The 15,567-nt window shown below is 43.3% G+C and overlaps 1 protein-coding gene across 1 annotated transcript in view; it reads right to left on the bottom strand.

The window, feature by feature from the left end:
* The window catches only part of LOC138948537 (collagen alpha-1(XI) chain-like), a 43,219-nt gene that overhangs the window by 1,869 nt on the left and 25,783 nt on the right, over positions 1-15,567 (bottom strand). The window contains exons 12-26 of the mRNA XM_070320091.1: positions 15,176-15,229; positions 14,477-14,530; positions 13,608-13,715; positions 12,475-12,528; positions 12,035-12,088; positions 11,334-11,387; positions 10,740-10,847; positions 8,612-8,665; positions 8,037-8,072; positions 6,421-6,456; positions 5,488-5,688; positions 4,368-4,524; positions 2,828-2,940; positions 1,362-1,433; positions 222-434 (exon numbers count right to left, since the gene is read on the bottom strand). Of these exons, the coding sequence (XP_070176192.1) occupies positions 222-434; positions 1,362-1,433; positions 2,828-2,940; positions 4,368-4,524; positions 5,488-5,688; positions 6,421-6,456; positions 8,037-8,072; positions 8,612-8,665; positions 10,740-10,847; positions 11,334-11,387; positions 12,035-12,088; positions 12,475-12,528; positions 13,608-13,715; positions 14,477-14,530; positions 15,176-15,229 (1,368 nt within the window). The remainder of the gene's footprint in view (positions 1-221; positions 435-1,361; positions 1,434-2,827; positions 2,941-4,367; positions 4,525-5,487; positions 5,689-6,420; positions 6,457-8,036; positions 8,073-8,611; positions 8,666-10,739; positions 10,848-11,333; positions 11,388-12,034; positions 12,089-12,474; positions 12,529-13,607; positions 13,716-14,476; positions 14,531-15,175; positions 15,230-15,567) is intronic.

Raw genomic sequence — 15,567 nt, 5'->3', positions numbered from 1 at the left:
ACTTTTTTTCTCCCAGTTTTTGTTTATAAGACATAACCAGCAGACCAACCTGGCTTATTCCTGTTTACCTCTGAATACCACACATTGACACCCTAACATAAACTTATCCCACACCCAACTTTCTATGAAAAAGGTAAAACATGTGTTTCTTGCAAGAAATGTTCCCTTAAATCCTTCTCTGGTTTAAAATTGCATACAATGCCAGCACACCAGACACTTACCCGACACCCATCGTGGATGATCTGTTTAAAAGCAAACTTGCTGGTGTCAAACTCGTAGTCGTTGTCTCCTCTGAGCAAGAGGGCGCTGTCGTGGTTGCTGGCGCTCTGGTCGAACCAAGCCGCTGAGCCGGAGCAGTAGTACGTGAAGCGCTGAGTCACACCCTCGCTCAACAGTCGCAACAAGCCCAGCTGGATGGACGAGCCGTATTTAATCTGAAACACACAGCGAATACAGCTATTAACTTGTCAGGAAATCAGAAACCCATGTTAATGAGATACAATATTTATTATTAAAACAAAACACCACCAAGATGTCTCTTCTTTGACCCTCTCTATTGAATGGAAATCTCCGACGTCAGAAGCAAAACAAACTTCGAAAAAACGTCATGTAACGTGAATAATGGCTTCATGTAAAACTTCTGCATGTCTCCTGAGAAGTGACAAAGAATTTCAAGAATATATCAGCAGTAGAAAATTAATTGTAAGGTCACCATCAGCCTGTGCATGCATCTTCTTCTTCTTCTTCTTCGTTCATGGGCTTAGACTCCCACGTTCACTCATGTTTTTAGCACGAGTGGATTTTTACGTGTATGACCGTTTTTACCCCGCCCTTTAGGCAGCCATACGCCGCTTTCGGAGGAAGCATGCTGGGTATTTTCGTGTTTCTATAACCCACCGAACTCTGACATGGATTACAGGATCTTTTCCGTGCGCACTTGGTCTTGTGCTTGCGTGTGCACACGAAGGGAGTTAAGTCACTAGCAGGTCTGCACATAAGTTGACCTGGGAGATCGGAAAAATCTCCACTCTTAACCCACCAGGCGGCAGCGACCGGGATTCGAACTCACGACCCCCCGATTAGGAGGCCGACGTCTTACCGCCACGCCACCGCGCGCGTCTGTGCATGTATCAAGTTTGTATATCCTTAAACGAGGGTAACAATTCATCGTTCCTTTGCTGACCACATCCCTTTCTCCCAGGTGATAGGAGACGGGTTCCGTATACCTCGCACTTAGCATTGTTGTCGATGGTTAGAGTGCTTACTTCCCTTGTTTCTTTCATCTTGTATTTGAGCAAGGCGCTTTGATGCTGCTGCTTATATCTATGCTGCAATGTTTATAGATGATAGAAACGACTCACTGTAAATCCATTCTGGAGTTTGTTGAACCAGCGAGCTTTCCCCTCGGGTCTGCTCCAGTACTGCTCCGTCATCTGTCAACACAGCACACAGTCTCAATGTATACCTTAGTCAATCCTCTCAATGTATACCTTAGTCAATCCTCTCAATGTATACCTTGGTCAATCCACTCAATGTATACCTTGGTCAATCCACTCAATGTATACCTTGGTCAATCCACTCAATGTATACCTTGGTCAATCCACTCAATGTATACCTTGGTCAATCCACTCAATGTATACCTTGGTCAATCCACTCAATGTATACCTTGGTCAATCCACTCAATGTATACCTTGGTCAATCCACTCAATGTATACCTTGGTCAATCCACTCAATGTATACCTTAGTCAATCCACTCAATGTATACCTTAGTCAATCCACTCAATGTATACCTTGGTCAATCCACTCAATGTATACCTTAGTCAATCCACTCAATGTATACCTTAGTCAATCCACTCAATGTATACCTTGGTCAATCCTCTCAATGTATACCTTAGTCAATCCACTCAATGTATACCTTGGTCAATCCACTCAATGTATACCTTGGTCAATCCACTCAATGTATACCTTGGTCAATCCACTCAATGTATACCTTGGTCAATCCACTCAATGTATACCTTAGTCAATCCTCTCAATGTATACCTTGGTCAATCCACTCAATGTATACCTTAGTCAATCCTCTCAATGTATACCTTAGTCAATCCACTCCAGTGTACACACACACACACAACGCAAACATAACCAAATACCAACAGATTTTTGCAAGGCCATGTTGATTTTTTTCAAACATAAATGTTTCCTTTACAAAGACAAAGTCTTTCTCTTTTTAGCACAAGGGACAACTGTTCAAATCCATCCAATCTCTTGGCAGTGACACTGACAACTGTTCAAATCCATCCAATCTCTTGGCAGTGACACTGACAACTGTTCAAATCCATCCAATCTCTTGGCAGTGACACTGACAACTGTTCAAATCCTTCCAATCTCTTGGCAGTGACACTGACAACAAAGACTTCAAAGTAGGAGTGAAACTCAAAATTTGACATCCTCTGTGGCCTAGGTGGCCAACTAGGGACATGTTTTGGTAATGTGCTTGAAGATTTGTGTGCATCAGGGATGGCCAAATCGGCCGCCCGATCGCCAGGGGCGAGTAACAATTCCACCGGGCTAGTAGAAACCGTCTGGCAGCTCGCCCAGTTGATTCTGGTCAAATGCAAAACAACTTTCGGTGGTACAAGTACCATCGATTTAAGAACCATATAAAGCATGCTCATCGCTGACCACAGCCCGGCTGTCCATGGACTCACCGTTATTTCGTATGTGGTAAGTGTTCAGTACCGGGCTAGTGACATTTTTGGTGGGCTAAGTTACTGGCCCGGCTGGCGAGTGAAAGTTGTGAGATCTGACCATCCCCGGTGAGCGTACTGACCATTTTTGTCTTGGGCGTGGGGTAGATGCAGGTCTGGATGGTGCTGGTCATGTTGCACCACACCTGGATGGCGTCCTCTATGGAGCCCTGGGAAGGGTCGATCCAGTACCACCCTGTTACACAGGTACACAAATAGATAAACACAGCATACAGAAAACAGAATACACAATCTTTAATTGCCCAAGGTTGGGAATTTGTCTTGACATTGCGGTTAAGAAACATTCACTCCAGCCATGCACACCAACACGATGTCAATTTAAAAACGACACTGGACAGCATTTCTTTCTTTATTTGGTGTTTAACGTCGTTTTCAACCGTTCAAGGTTATATCGCGACGGGGAAAGGGGGGAGATGGGATAGAGCCACTTGTTAATTGTTTCTTGTTCACAAAAGCACTAATCAAAAAATTGCTCCAGGGGCTTGCAACGTAGTACAATATATGACCTTACTGGGAGAATGCAAGTTTCCAGTACAAAGGACTTAACATTTCTTACATACTGCTTGACTAAAATCTTTACAAACATTGACTATATTCTATACAAGAAACACTTAACAAGGGTAAAAGGAGAAACAGAATCCGTTAGTCGCCTCTTACGACATGCTGGGGAGCATCGGGTAAATTCTTCCCCCTAACCAGCGGGAGGTGGACAGCATTTAAAAATACATTCACTAAAACTAGCAACATACACTCAAAAGCTTCCTCACCTCAAGTCCGACGCACACACCCCCACACACACACATCACTGCCTCATGCAACTTCATAACGCGACAGAAATCGCAGTCGCTGGTAAAAATAAAAGATAACCAATTAAAACATGAAATACAGTAAACAGTGATCTGATGGTCAACATACATTAACAATACAGTGGTACCTGCAATGAAAGGACACCCTTGGGACCAGCTGATAGTGTCCCTAAATCGCAGGTGGCCTGTCATGACAGGCATTTCTTGGTCCAGATAATAGACAAAGGGACAACAGAAGAAGTCCTTTTACGGGAAGTGTCCTCTCAACAAAGGTGTCCTCTCAACAAAGGGTCCTTACATCACAGGTACATGTACCACTCAAATTAATATGGAAAATATTCCCCTTTTCTAAAACATTCTTCTTTTTTCTACAAAGAACAGATGTGACTAGTGGACACTGCCTAATTAAGGGGGAGTTGGAGTAAAAGCTGTAGCAAAATAAACTTCTGTTAAACATACAACTTCTGGGAAAAGTACAATGTCAACACTTTAAAACACTTCATGACTGCTGTGTGACCCTGAACGATGATTTGGGCCAATATTTCTCAACAAGTAAGCAGGCTTGCCTGTCTTGAACTGAGGGTGTTCTTTCTTTTTCTTTATTTGGTGTTTAACGTCGTTTTCAACCACGAAGGTTATATCGCGACAGGGAAAGGGGGGAGATGGGATAGAGCCACTTGTCAATTGTTTCTTGTTCACAAAAGCACTCAACTGACGGTGTCCAAGGGCAAATGCTAACAAACACAGTGCAGGAAGAGTACCAAAGAGGCGAGAAAAGCCAGGTAGGTTGCCTCACCTGTCTTGAACTGAGGGTGTCCGAGAATGATCTCCCTGCAGGAGAGGGCGGGGTTCTCCCTGGTGCCCTGGGGGTACCTGATGTTCTCCACCTGGGCCTTGAGCTGGTCGATGTGCTGCAGCATCACCGTGGATACCTCCTGGATCACCTCTTGCAGCTGCACACAGTCCCAGAACAAGCTGTGTAATCTGTCATGTATTTTGCAATCTGTGTGTAAACTGAGTGGGAAAACTATTCAGTGAATAACCCCCCTTTAAACACCTTGTGTTATATGTAGTCTTCTCTCCCTTTTAAAACTAGTTTTGTCAAATTGTCTGTTCACACCTTTGTGAATTTACCTTCATTTTAAGACTCCCTCCTTTTTAAGACCCGAATTTCTCTGATTTCTTAAGGTCTGAATAAGGGGGCTCCACTGTGTTGTTCTACTGTGACAGGGGAGGCTACCGCTCCTTTCACAGCAGACTCTGCACCCGAGTTGTTGGCCTTTAAAAGTCAACACCGGTGTATTGTAGAATTCTGTTTGTGATAGGGTCTGGTGGTTTCCGATTGTCTGTATGTTCATGGAAACCTTCGGGTTTGCATAACAGTTTTTATAGGGCTAAGAAATTAGCCCTAACATTTTCAATCCTGTTTGATTGCACTTCGCTTCCCGAGGTGATCGTAGTGTTTCGGCACTCGGTTACACTACACACAAAGTTATTGCCAGGATTTATTATCTATGTCAAATTTACCATACAATTAAAAAGATAAAAATTTGGGGGGTGTATCTTTACTTTGCTATCCCTGGGGACAGTCATCCAGTCTACCCGTGTTATGCACTTCTTTGCAGGTTCTCAACCTGAAAAAGGGCTTGGCAAATCTGTATAATAAATGTACATCCTCTCCCTCTCACATACCTTACAACACAAACTCTCGAGTTACTATCACAGTATTTCTTCAGTTGTGAAGCTGGTGACTTTGGTTGGTGACTTTGGTTGGTGACTGGTTGGTGACTTTGGTTGGTGACTTTGGTTGGTGACTTTGGTATTATTTTAGCTGTTCACAACCCACACAAACCCGACCGAGATATTTCCAAACATCATCTATTCCCAACACCACAACCCAAACAACGCCAACTCACCGGCAAGGCCTGTCCGTCCTGCTGACGACTCATGAGACGAGTGTAGATGCTCTGGATGTCAAAGTCGATGTCGTTGGAGTCCAGAGATCGCCTCTTTCGTCGTCGTCGCCTGCGTCGTCGCCTTTGCTCGGGTACGGTGGCCAGGTCTGCGGGGCCCACGTGCACCTTGTCTCCTGGGGGACCTGGCTGTCCTGACGGGCCCTGGATAGTGAAGGTGTTTTAGTAGAATGATACGTGTGGTAGAGGGTTTGAGTGTCGTGGTTAGAGAAGTAGCATACGTGTGGAGGGGAGAGGGTAAGTGGCAATGTGTGTGTTAGTGTGTGTGTGCTTGCATGTGTGTGTTTTAAGTGTTAGTGTTAGAGTGTGTGTGTGTGTGTTTTAAGTGTTAGTGTGTGTGTGTGTTTTAAGTGTTAGTGTTAGAGTGTGTGTGTCTGTGTGTGTGTGTGCGCGCGCGCATGTGTTCTTTGTTGTATGGTAGAAGAACAAGTGCAGTAATAAGTATAGTAGATTGGGATGGTGGCTGGTCGTGTATGTGTATATCAATATGAAAGTGGCAATGTGTGTGTGTGTGTATTTGTTTGTGTGTGTGTGTGTGTGTGTGTGTGTGTGTGTGTGTGTCTGCGTGTGTCTGCATGCGTGTGTGGTGTACAAACGTGTGAGTCAATACACGAGTTTGTGTCCTTTGTTGTTGACAGGGTGTATAAGTTCATGTGCCCTTCGGCCTCTAAGGGAGGGACAGGTATTTTAGGCACATAGAATTTCTTCAATAAACCACACACACACATGTACACAACACACACACCACACACTTGAACTATAAAATAATATGATACGACCTGTCAACCACTAACAACAACATTAAAACAAGGGAAAGAAGAAAGCAGTAAAGGCAGTAAGCAAGACAAATAACGTTGACACTACAATCCAACTTACAGTGGTGCCTGGTTCTCCCTTGGATCCACGTTCACCCTGCACACATCAACACAAACATGTATTCAGGGCTGAGACAAATTCAAGTTTTACGCCCTCACGGCAAAGCCATTAGGGGCATGTTCCCGGGTTTTAACCCGACTTTAGATGAGATACACAAGTGTATGCGTGTTTAGGTGGTATCAGCCATCTGCACTTATGGCAGAATGACCGAGGTCTTTTACGTGCCACTGTGGTGACACGGGGGTGGGAGATGGATACTGTCTCTGGATCTGCACATAAGATTGACCCGTGTCCGTCCCGGCCCGGATTCGAACCAGCGACCTTTCGATCACAAGTCCAGTGCTCTACCACCTGAGCTACCCGGGCCCCGTATTCAGGGCTAACACACACAAAAAGTGAAAAACGTGAAAGGCCAGGGTCCACGGCGGCAGGGGCAAAGAATAGCCTCTCCTGGTACCAAAACGTATGTTAATAAATGATAAAATAATACACCTTCTGCCTCCGCCAACCATCCAAACCAAACACAAACAAAAAGTTTTACTTTTACTTTAAGAAACCGGATTTTCCGATTTTAAAAGTGTTCAAAACCCGGATTTCTGGCGAGAACCGGAAAGGTGTTAGCCCTGTGTATTGTACCCCCTGTGTATTGTACCCCTTGTGTATTGTACCCCCTGTGTATTGTACCCCCTGTGTATTGTACCCCTTGTGTATTGTACCCCCTGTGTATTGTACCCCTTGTGTATTGTACCCCCTGTGTATTGTACCCCCTGTGTATTGTACCCCTTGTGTGTTGTACCCCCTGTGTGTTGTACCCCCTGTGTGTTGTACACCCTGTGTGTTGTACCCCCTGTGTGTTGTACCCCCTGTGTGTTGTACCCCCTGTGTATTGTACCCCCTGTGTATTGTACCCCCTGTGTATTGTACCCCCTGTGTATTGTATCCCCTGTGTATTGTACCCCCTGTGTATTGTATCCCCTGTGTATTGTACCCCCTGTGTATTGTACCCCCTGTGTATTGTACCAAGTCCACATCCGCTCATCATTATTTCAGACCTCAGAACCCCAGTTTTGCACTTGGAGTATTCTCACATAAACTTGGTGTATTTTCAGAAAAATTAGCGTACTCCACAGAACATTTGAACATCGATGATTCAAACATGCTTCTCGCGCGTCCATCACACCATTACTTCAAGTTTACCAAAACATTTAAAACACATGCTTCTTTCAATGTTTACTGACAAAAACTGTAATCATGTGTCAAAATACTGGATCGGCTTCGGGATGCGCTTGTGAAGAAAAGTAGTCTAGGGTTAGGGTTAGGGTCATATTTTTTTTCCACTGACCGTACTGACTGTAATCTCGACAATCATTCGTACAAAATACGGCGATATCGTATGGGTTACCATGTCTGTTATTTCGCTGTCTGTTTATTTCAAACAAAGTCCTCATTTTCTGTTCATTTTTTCATTATTATTTGTCGGCTCCAAAGATAACAAGGTCCACGCTCTACCAAAAAGTTTATTTTATTTATTTTCAAAAAACAAACAAGAGAGAAGACATCTATCTGTGTGTAAAGTCATGCATGACGGGTTACAAGGCGGATGCAGTGTTACTTACAGGTTCTCCTTTGGGTCCAGGAGGTCCCATAGGTCCCTGAAAAAAAGTCATGAAAATTAAACTCATTAAATCATTAACACGTAATTTCAAGAAAAACACACAAAAACACACAACTTTTACAGCCCAAACCACAGAATAATTCTGTGCTCTCCGCGCTTTACAATAAATTAAATAAATGTGGAACAATGATGTATTCTATCCCAAGTGAAAAAAAAAAGAATTCCCATCCTCAAACTGAGTATTTATTACTCAGAGATGGCCAAATCTTAAAATGTTAACTCGCCAGCCGGGCGAGCAGCTTCAAACAAGTCACTAGCCTGCCAAAAATGTCACTGGCCCAGTACATACCATAGTTGCTGCATATGCAGTGTTTATATGGCTTTGAAACTCAATATTACAATATTTGACCAGAATTTTCACTGGCAGTTGTCGGTTTCTACTAGCCCGACGGATTTTTTACTCGCCCCTGGCGATCGGTCGGGCGATTTGACCATCCCTGCTACTCAAGTACATTTCCCATCTACACTGTAAAGAGTGTATGAAAACCAATGGAGACTGTAACCACGACAACTTACAGGAATGCCAGGTGCTCCGTCGTTGCCAGGAGGTCCGCGGGGGCCGGGGGCGCCCTGCAACAACAAGTCAACGTCTCACATACTACGACTTCAACACACACATGCAACAACAAGTCAACGTCTCACATACTACGACTTCAACACACACATGCAACAACAAGTCAACGTCTCACATACTACGACTTCAACACACACATGCAACAACAAGTCAACGTCTCACATACTACGACTTCAACACACACATGCAACAACAAGTCAACGTCTCACATACTACGACTTCAACACACACATGCAACAACAAGTCAACGTCTCACATACAACGACTTCAACACACACATGACACATGCAACAACAAGTCAACGTCTCACATACTACGACTTCAACACACACGTGACACATGCAACAACAAGTCAACGTCTCACATACTACGACTTCAACACACACGTGACACATGCAACAACAAGTCAACGTCTCACACACTACGACTTCAACACACACATGCAACAACAAGTCAACGTCTCACACACTACGACTTCAACACACACATGCAACAACAAGTCAACGTCTGACACACTACGACTTCAACACACACATGCAACGACAAGTCAACGTCTCACATACTACGACTTCAACACACACATGACACAACAAGTCAACGTCTCGCACACTATGACTTCAACACACACATGCAACAACAAGTCAACGTCTCACATACAACGACTTCAACACACACATGCAACAACAAGTCAACGTCTCACATACAACGACTTCAACACACACATGCAACAACAAGTCAACGTCTCACATACAACGACTTCAACACACACATGACACATGCAACCACTACAGTGGAACCCCCCTTTTAAGACCTCCAAAAATCGTAGAAAATCAGGTCTTGAAAAGCAGGGAGTCTTAAAATGGGGGTAAATTGACAGAGGTTCTTATCAGGCAATCTGAGAAAACAGGGTCTTAAAAGCGAGGGAGTCTTTCTTTATTTGGTGTTTAACGTCGTTTTCAACCGTTCAAGGTTATATCGCGACGGGGAAAGGGGGGAGATGGGATAGAGCCACTAGTCAATTGTTTCTTGTTCACAAAAGCACTAATCAAAAATTTGCTCCAGGGGCTTGCAACGTAGTACTTCTTCTTCTTCTGCGTTCGTGGGCTGAAACTCCCACGTACACTCGTGTTTTTTGCACGAGTGGAATTTTACGTGTATGACCGTTTTTTACCCCGCCATTTAGGCAGCCATACGCCGTTTTCGGAGGAAGCAACGTAGTACAATATATGACCTTACTGGGAGAATGCAAGTTTCCAGTACAAAGGACTTAACATTTCTTACATACTGCTTGACTAAAATCTTTACAAAAATTGACTATATTCTATACAAGAAACACTTAACAAGGGTAAAAAGAGAAACAGAATCCGTTAGTCGCCTCTTACGACATGCTGGGGAGCATCGGGTAAATTCTTCCCCCTAACCCGCGGGGGGGGGGGGGGGGGGGGGAGTCTTAAATTGGAGGGTCTCACAAGGGCAGTTGAACAGTATTTATCTCATGCTTTTTTCACACCTGATCAAATAAAATTAGTTTTGAGGATGAAAGTCACTTGTTCATTTCAATGCTTGTCATTCTCTCAGGTGTCAGGAGAATGGTTACGAATAACTCTCACTTACTCTATTACTCATGTGGTGTGCATTTAGACCGCTTACTTCCCTTTGGTTATCAGATTTGAGAATGCGAGCACAAACTGAGGCCACATCAGGCTTGACCTGCACTCCTCTTCATGGAATGTGTTGGCAATTAATGCTGCAGTTTGCCTGGCTCATAAAACCAGAAAGATGGCTTCTAGAAATAGCATGCTAAACAATGTACTTATCCATTCTATGACAAATTCAAGCAACTTCCGTAACCTGGCTACAGCCAGTAAGTGAACTTTCAGCCCAGTAAGTGACCTTTCAGCATGAATAGTTCTGTTTTCATGTCTGGCAAACGGCTTGGCACACAAACATTCTTGTTTTCATGTCTGGCAAACGGCTTGGCACACATGCAAACACATATGGCCGTTAAAGACAGATTCGACTGTAACACGCTTTTCTCCACCCTGCACTGCATTGATAAATAGAACTCACCGCCGGTCCCTTGTCTCCCTTGGGTCCAGGTGGTCCATACGGACCGGGTTCTCCCTTGGAGCCTGGCTGTCCCTCTGGTCCAAGGTTTCCCATAGGTCCACGGTGACCCTGCAAGTACACACACCTTAATTATCATTATAATTATAATCAATCATCAATGATAATCACATACCAAAAATAAACTGCCCAGGTGAATTTGTTCATGAATTCATTTTGTACATTTTTCTATACACGTTTTACAAAATCAATTCATCAAAATGCCAACTCACATCAGCAAGCAGTTGTTGGGTGTAGATTTTTGGTATGTGACCAAGTGGAGGGATGGTCTTATCCCATGTAACACCCAGGCTATTCATTGTTGGTATGTGACCAAGTGGAGGGATGGTCTTATCCCGTGTAAAATCCTGGCCAGAACTGAGACCGTGAGTCGAACTGTTTACACTATAAGAAGCGTGCATTTAAGCGGGTATATAGCTCAGCGTGTATGCCTGGCTGCCTTTTTAAGTGCAACATTATGACAGATTCCTAGAGAACTCTAGCTATTCAAATATTGTGTGTTTTCATAGCAGGAGATGTGGTGTTGGTGCTGCGTACCTTGGTTCCCTTGAGGCCGCGACCACCCTTCTTGCCCAACGGTCCTGGTGGTCCCTGCAATCACAAGCACAATGTCAAACATCTTTGGAAAAAAATAAATAAGAGCGAGAGAGAGACAGAGAGACAGAGACAGAGACGACAATTCTTTATTTAATGAGGGTAATAGAATAAGCAGTGATTTGCATTTTTACATCTGGCCCTCGCCCTAAAGAGGGTCTAATCTACAATGGTTAAATAATAACCAGACAAAAAAAACCAATAATAAGTACTTACAGATAAACTACATATACAGAGAGAGAGAGAGAGAGAGAGAGAGAGAGAGAGAGAGAGAGAGAGAGAGAGAGAGAGAGAGAGAGAGAGAGAGATAGTTTGTTTGTTTGTTTGTTTGTTTGTTTAACGCCCAGCCGACCACGAAGGGCCATATCAGGGCGGTAGAGAGAGAGAGAGAGAGAGAGAGAGAGGTCAAATATCTATAACACAGGGTTTGGCTTTCTCAGTCCCATCAGAAAATGCTCACTCGCAGATTTCCTAGTCCAAACCAGCAATTTGTGGGGGGAGTAAGAAAAATGCCGGACCGGTGCATTAGTTTCCTTTCTCAGTTGACACGGTAGTCTCTGTGTTTGAAATGCTTGACATTGAGGTCAATCACTGGACAAAGAAGATAGAGGAGACAAGAAGCAGAGAGGCGGTACTGTACTTACAATAGGTCCTTGCTCACCGGGAGTACCGGGGGGGCCTGAAGGTCCCGTCTCTCCCTGAAAGAAATAAAAATAACCGTCTGAATGTATCCACAGAAAAATACCAAAATGTGAAAACAGCAGATGGAGAATGACGATCTTTAATGTGTCTAGAAAAAAGATCACTCCTATAGAATAGCTCTCACTAAATCACACATTTTTTAAACATCCATTGTATGCTAGCATACTTACACAAACACACATATGGAAATAAGCTTCTCGCAGGCACACACACACACACGCACTCTCTCTCTCACACACACACAACACATTCACACTTGTCCACACACTTTTATAACATGCACTTGTATGAACTTTCATACACATGAATCCTACATCCCAGCCATCCACTCACACAGAAATCACAACAAGAACAGCAGGGAAAAGGTCAAAGCATGCCTCACCACAGGTCCAGGTTGACCGGCCGGGCCCGAAGGACCAGCGGGACCAGGAACACCCTGAAAACGGGAAATAAATAAATCTTAGCAGCGTCAGAGACAAACCATACTCAGAGAGGCCCAAACATCTCAGGCTCCCAGGCACTTCAATGTATTAGAAGTGTACAATGACAGGTGAGAGCTAAGTGTTGATGAAGCCAAGAAAAACAAGACAAGAAATTCCTCCGAGGTAGGAAAAACACCCCCGTCAAAGGGAAATAACCTTCTCAGTTGGTGGCAGTGACTGAGTGAGAATGGTTATTTCCCTTTGACCATTAAGATGTCCCTCTATAAGTCCTTGTAGAATCTTAATCCACTCCCTAACCGTGTGTTTGACTGGTCCCAATTTTTGTAAGGACCGTCTCAGGAATGTATAGAACCTGTTCACCAAGTTTGGTGACGATCGGTCCGTTCATTCTTGAGATCTATATGCGAACACAAACAAACAAACACATGGACCGAATCCTATACACACCCCTATACCGGGGGTGTAAAAATTCAGTGTTTTCGGTTCCCAAACCAACCCCTTTTTTTTGTTGTTAGCCAACACTACGTTTTTTTGACATAATTTTGAGAAAAAAAATTAATTCAAAACGACAACAAGACAACAATAGAAATGTACTCACCAGAAAATAGCAACATGAAAGCAGTTTCGACTTTCGTCTTCATCAGCAAATACAAAAACATAAGCTAAAAATAAGGGTAGACAGAGAAAGAAAATGAAGAGAACGACAACAATTGATATTGCAAACTTCACCAGGAAAGCTCATTAGTAACTCTTCTCTGAAATTCAAGGGACACAGCTTGCACAAGTTTCGGCCAATAAAAAAAAGCCACATGCACTGTGGTAACAAAACAACTTTAATCCTGTGGCCTTTTGATGGGAAATAAACACTTTTGTGTGTGTGTGTGTGCATGTGCGTGTGTGTGCGCACTTGTGTGTGTGTGTGTGTGCTTGTGTGTGCATGTGTGTGTGTGCATACATGTATGTGTGTGTGTGTGCGTGCGTGCGTGTTTGCGTGTGTGCATGTGTGTGCGTGTGTGCACTTGTGTGTGTGTGCGTGTGTGTGTGTGTGTGTGTGAGCATGTGCCTAACTTACAGGGGGTCCGGGTTGGCCTCGCTGACCAGACGGGCCGCGGTATCCTCTGTCACCCTTAGCACCTGGTTCACCTGACGAGCCGGGCAGTCCAGGTATTCCCATCTCTCCCTGCACACACCACCACACCATCATGTATAGGTATGTAACCAAATTCATTGACACTTAACCTGTTCGCTGCCAGTAAATAATTGCATACCAAACATGACCCGTATTTACGTCCTACAGGCAGCGAAAGGATTAAATTACCTTCGGAAGCAAAGGAATGAGATCAGGATGTGATTAAACCAGCACGTTTGACAGATTTCATACGTCTTGTTTGATTCAGACATTTTAAGAGCAAACTTTGTGTAGTGCGTAACATGTTTAAACACTGGTACAAGCTGCCTTGAACACTTCAAACAGGTAAAATATTTAGAAAAAGCAGAATGGAAGTGGGGCTGTGATCTTTGTTTACGAATTCTCACAACCATTAACCCCTTGACTGCCTTAGGACGGGTATACCCGTCCTGCACTTGTGCATTATTTCCATGATTAGATACTAAAAACAGATTCTTGGTTGAATTTCCTTTAAAAATAACATAGGTTTTACTTTCCTACCTACTGCCAGTTTGGAGCTAGAATTTTTTGTGAATTATTACACCCCGAACTCCAATATTCCCTGGCAGTCAGGAAGTTTTGATTGGCAGCGAAAGGGTTAATATAAAAATCAAAACATGAATGACACATTGTGGAAAAAAATTCAAGCCATACTGTCATGAATGCCAGAATGAAATCATGTCACAGACATAAACTTTGACACAGATACAGATGACACTGCAACAGACACAAAGACACACAGACTCTCTCCCTTTAAGACTCTCTCACTCTACCTGTTTGCCTGGAATGCCTGGCAAGCCAATTTCTCCGGATGGTCCCATGGGTCCCTGAAAAATAAAATAAAATTCAAACTTTAATTAAGAAATCACAACAGAAATACACAACAATACAAACTATAAAAAGAGACTTAAAAGAGGCTTGAAATCATCCAAAATCCAGTTCAAAATCAAATAACCCCATCCTCATCTCAGTCTATACCAAAATTGAACACATCAAAAAGACTAGCAACAATCATCTTTCTCATAGGATGAAAATCATTTCAATTTCAAAGCTTTTTATTCCCTCAGGTACTGGAAGACTGCATGGTTCCCCATAAGAACAAGAACCTATGTCACCACGTAGCATTAAGGCATTGATAATTGTCCTGGTGCAGGTAGCACTTATACATGCATACACTCGTTACAAATACAACTTACAATACATTGACCAAAAAATCAAGCGATGTTATTAACAATGGCTATTGGATACTTAATGTCCTCAGACACTATCAAGTTATAACGGAAATAATGTGGGTATTTTTTATAAAACAAAACAAGTGGAGGTCATCAGAGATAAGTCTCACTTGCTGTTGTTCTCTATACCTGAAGCGATTACTTCCCTTCATTTCATCTCTCAACAGACAGAGAAAAAGGAAGAAACACAGCAACAAAGCATTATCTAACGTAAAATAAAAGACAAGAAATATTTCTCACCATAGGACCGTTAGGACCGGGTTCTCCGTCAATGCCTGATGGGCCTGATTCACCCTGCACACAAAATAATTTTTAACATTTTTAAATCTCAGTGTCTATTATAGACCTTCTTGATATTCCAAGCTCTAGCGTCCTTCGAAGCATAGCAAAGCATGTGGGACAGATATCAGTGTACTTGGCTCTCGTGACATTCAAACCCTAGAACGCCCATTATTGCGTGATCGAGCTCCAATATCATGCAGATCACTTCAACAGTCGCTTTACATAATGCTACCTATGACACACATCTCTTTCCAAATGCTACCTATGACACATATCTCCATACTACTGGCTTCCAGCAATTGTTGAGCATTTATAATATTGGACAAATTACAGTTAAAAAGTTACTTTGC

The sequence above is a fragment of the Littorina saxatilis genome, linkage group LG15, assembly GCF_037325665.1.
Source record: "Littorina saxatilis isolate snail1 linkage group LG15, US_GU_Lsax_2.0, whole genome shotgun sequence".
In the NCBI taxonomy this organism is placed as follows: domain Eukaryota; kingdom Metazoa; phylum Mollusca; class Gastropoda; order Littorinimorpha; family Littorinidae; genus Littorina; species Littorina saxatilis.
This window is presented reverse-complemented; position numbering and strand designations above follow the sequence as displayed.